Source organism: Nicotiana attenuata, chromosome 7, assembly GCF_001879085.1.
Source record: "Nicotiana attenuata strain UT chromosome 7, NIATTr2, whole genome shotgun sequence".
Lineage (NCBI taxonomy): Eukaryota > Viridiplantae > Streptophyta > Magnoliopsida > Solanales > Solanaceae > Nicotiana > Nicotiana attenuata.
In genome coordinates this window covers 90,644,106-90,647,938 of record NC_031995.1, presented here as the reverse complement: position 1 = coordinate 90,647,938, position 3,833 = coordinate 90,644,106, and the positions used below count along the sequence as shown (strand labels likewise).

The window sequence follows — 3,833 nt, the reverse complement described above, 5'->3', positions numbered from 1 at the left end:
CCTTTTTTTTTTTTTTTTTTTTTTGGTTAAAGGAATATGTCGAGGTTACTCATAAAGAGAAAAAGGTGAAAACTGTAATATTTGTCTACGCTGTGGTTGTAGAAGGCTTGCTTGGACTCCCATTTTCCCTTTCCATGATTAGGTTAACAGGTTCTATAATAAGTCTTTCTCTGGGAAAAAAGAAGTCCTTGGCCCGCCCAAGTTCCTTCAACACCTATGGTGCTTAAGAGAATATGCAGTTTAGAAGTCATACCTCTTTTTGCAGTTTACTTTTAAAAAAAAGAAGTCATACCTCTTTTTGCTCATGCGAAAGAGAACATGGGATGTCATACCTCTTTTTGTTATATTTCTGGTCATATATGCGAAAATTGACTTGAACTAACTTATCCAAAAAAAAAGTAAAAAATTAGTTTGAACCTGATGCATTTTAAAGTTAATACTTTGGGCTCTCAACACCCTTCTTGAATGTTTCTCCGATCTTGAAGGGTTGAGAATAACGTTTTTAGTATAGAGTTATTTCCTGGGGACTTATTGAGCTCTAAAATTCAAATGAGGGGATACTCTTTATATTGTGTGTCCTACAAGAAAATAGAGTACTCCAGATGCAGAAATGATGGATAAGGAACTAACATCTCACTTACCCTTGAGCAATCTGGCCTTCAAAGACAGAAAAATGATTAATCATAATCTCTGCTTTAACTTGGATGCTCTATAGGAAAGTAGTTTCCTTTTTCTCTTCCTGGTTGATAAGTTTTCCCTAGGTTGCCTTTAAGCCTCAACCAAAACAAATGAACCTTAATGTACGGTTGATAAACTTTCTGGTAATTGGTTGATGCTTTAAGGAATAACTGTTTTCTCCATCAAGCTGTCTTCTTTACATTGACTGCAGATTATCTGTTAGCACTGAAAAGCATGTGAAACACAAATCACCGGCAATCTTATTTTTGACAGTTTATTTACATCGTGTTGCTGCATCTTTTTCATGTTGCTAATGATTTTTCCAACAGTTTCGCAGGTACTTTTAGTGAAAAGGTGACAAGAACTGTCAGGCAGTTTTCTCCTCATTTAGCTGCAAAAATGAGGCCTCCACTCACGTGAGTCTGCATAAATTTGAGGTTTAAAAGCAAAACAGGTGCACTACTGATGCTGAAATATTGACCATTTTCAGGCCAGTTATTCGAGGACGTCCATCTGCTAAACGAGCAATTTACATTTGTGGAAGGCCTCGTTGGGTGTTTGTCTTGGCATTCTCTCTAGGTATTGGAAGCTTTAGGCTCTTCTATCGCGTCACTGTTTCTTCCCCTCTGTGCTTTATCTTTCCTATTGAAACTTCAATAGTTTTGAGATGAAATGGTGTTTTCTCCCTTTTCTACATTTTGCAGCGAGTTTCACCCTTTGGTTTGTTTCCTGTGGCCTCTTGACTGTCTTATGGGCATTGGCTATAGGACTTCTTTGTAAGTATTCTCTTCTTGTTGTGAATTGTGTTATTCCAAATCCTATGTTTCAGCATGAGTAATGACTTCTATCTGTCTTCTCTCTCTCTCTCTCCCTCTGCAGCCACCCTTCTTCATGCAAGCTTTAGGACACCTAATTTGAAGGCCCGCCTCAACACATTTCGCGAGGAATTTCGAGCTGTTTGGCGCAACTATAGTGAGCTGTAGCTTCAGCAGAATCCCATTTCGTGTCAGTTACTTTCCTGAGATCTGCCATTTTGTTTATTCATTCTCTTTATGGTCGTGTCCACTGTTTGTTTTATTGCCTAGTGTCTGTAAGTTAACATGATCTATTCATGCTTGAAATAATTTTCCTTTTACTTGCTAGTACAATTTTCTTTTCTTCAATGTAGCTATTAACTCTGTATTTCCCTTCGCTAAAAATAAAGAACAATATTTGTTTTGCCGTTGTCTAATCACTCATTACTTCTGCTGAGGAAATGCTAGGCCTCTCTGTTCACTTTCCTCGTGCACTTGCATATCCTTGTTTGGAAAAGAATCAAAGAAGTTAAGTTGTGAAACCTGCCTCAGGACTTCTCAAACATTGAGGTTGCGATTGACTCAACTGGAGCATTAATAAAGGCAAGGATCATTTAAACCTAAGAGAAGACTGGATCCGCAGGCAGTAGAAAGTGCACTTTGAGGAAAGTGGTACTAGTTTTATGAGACTGCTCTTGGGGTTTGAACTTGTAGTACGAAGAAAATATTCAAATGAAAATTATGGCGAGAAACTACACACTAAGCTTGTCTCTGGCAAAAATAATAAAAATATTTTGGAGAGAAGCTTGTCCAAGAGATTCTTGGAGCTGAAGAAAACAAAGTACAAGATGCTTTCATGGTTGTTCTTAATTACATAAGATTTGAACGAAATAAAAATTTCACTTAATAATTTTCAAAGCATGATGAGTTACTGTATTATTTTATGCAGACTGATGAACTTTTATTGCATCTTATTGGTCTGCTCTAATATATTATTTATTGGCTTCATTTTGACTTTATGGTTACGCTATCTGTTGTCACTTCAAGCTGGAATTTTTTTGTTTCCTGGACCTTTGTTCAGAGTTCCTCTTTAATTGTGGAAACATTATCATACGTGTTCTAAATATAACCTCAATTCCTCCAAAGCTTAATTAATATAGCCTTCAGCATCTTTTGCTTTTTTCTTTTTGCCCCTTTTCTTGGTGAGAATTCTATAGGTCATTGGATAGTTTCAGGCTTCTATCATTCTTTACCAAGCAATCTTGTGCAGTTTAGCTTTGAAAAACCGTTAGTAAATCACATTTACGTCAGAAGCGTAGAAGCATGAAAATGACTAGCTCCTAGATTGGCCTCTCTTGTTCTGTGATTTTACCAGCAATCTATATGCAGTTTAGCTTTAAAAACTGTTATTAAGTCATAGTTATCGTCTAAACTTAGAAGCATCAAAGTTTAATAACTCCCGGATTCAACTAAGTTTTTGTTGAATTGTCTTTTTGTTGAAAGGTCTTCGTACATTCTACCCTCCCTAGACCCTACTTGTGGGATTACATTGGGTTTGTTGTTGTTCTCTTTTATGATGACTATTGCGTAGGACTTGTTGTAACTCTCTCTTTCCTATTTGTATAGGAGCAGCAGTTCTGCAAATTTGCTGTCATGTGCTGAGCTTTAATATGGTGTGCTGATGCAATATATAGTTTTCTTTGACCCGGCAGCTGAGCTCTCAAGTATCAATCTGCAATATCTTCAGATCAGCCACGGGTTGTAAATTTCCTTGATTCTTACTTTTATGGTACTGATTTCTACGATTCATGTACGTTTGAAATGACTACTGAATTTAGGTGCATAGTAGGAATTCCCTAGAAAGTTGAGGTCTGTATTAGGAGTTCATTCTTAATGCCTTTGAGAAACTCCTTGTTACTCTTACTATTCAAAGCTGCAGTAAAGCTTCTAGTGAGTTCTGCCTTAAAGATTTCGCCCGATCTACTATTTATATTCCCAGGGATGTCTTTTTTCCAGAAGGAACTTTTTCAAATCGCCTAGTGGGTTAACAATGTTTCTTTTGTGCATAGATCATTTATGATCTTGTTGTCGACAGCTGCCTGCCTGTATTCAAACTGTGGAGGACACATGTTTTGTGAGATTACTTGTTATTCTGTGAACTTGAAAGGAGATTCTCTCAGGGACTGGGGCTGCTCTCCTTTTTTACGGTTTCGTTGTCTTTAACTTGCAAACTTCTATGCCAATTGCGCGAGCAAGTCGGTTTCGAAATACCAATAAAAAAGGAGTATCCTGGCGATAATCGCTGGAAAAAAAATTCTATAATGTGAATGGCCAACTTTAGCTAATTTAGGACATTGATTA

The 3,833-nt window shown here is 37.0% G+C and overlaps 1 protein-coding gene across 2 annotated transcripts in view; it reads left to right on the top strand.

Annotated features, from left to right (window-relative positions):
* Positions 1-3,527, top strand: part of LOC109229459 (PRA1 family protein A1-like) — a 7,644-nt gene extending 4,117 nt beyond the window's left edge. Inside the window, exons 4-8 of one of the 2 annotated variants that reach the window (XM_019394903.1) lie at positions 1,008-1,094; positions 1,169-1,257; positions 1,383-1,454; positions 1,558-1,683; positions 3,105-3,527. In XM_019394903.1, coding sequence (XP_019250448.1) covers positions 1,008-1,094; positions 1,169-1,257; positions 1,383-1,454; positions 1,558-1,661 — 352 coding nt within the window. In that variant the 3' untranslated portion in view covers positions 1,662-1,683; positions 3,105-3,527. Of the gene's footprint in view, positions 1-1,007; positions 1,095-1,168; positions 1,258-1,382; positions 1,455-1,557; positions 1,684-3,098 lie in introns of both variants that reach the window. The other variant, XM_019394902.1, reaches the window with a different exon arrangement.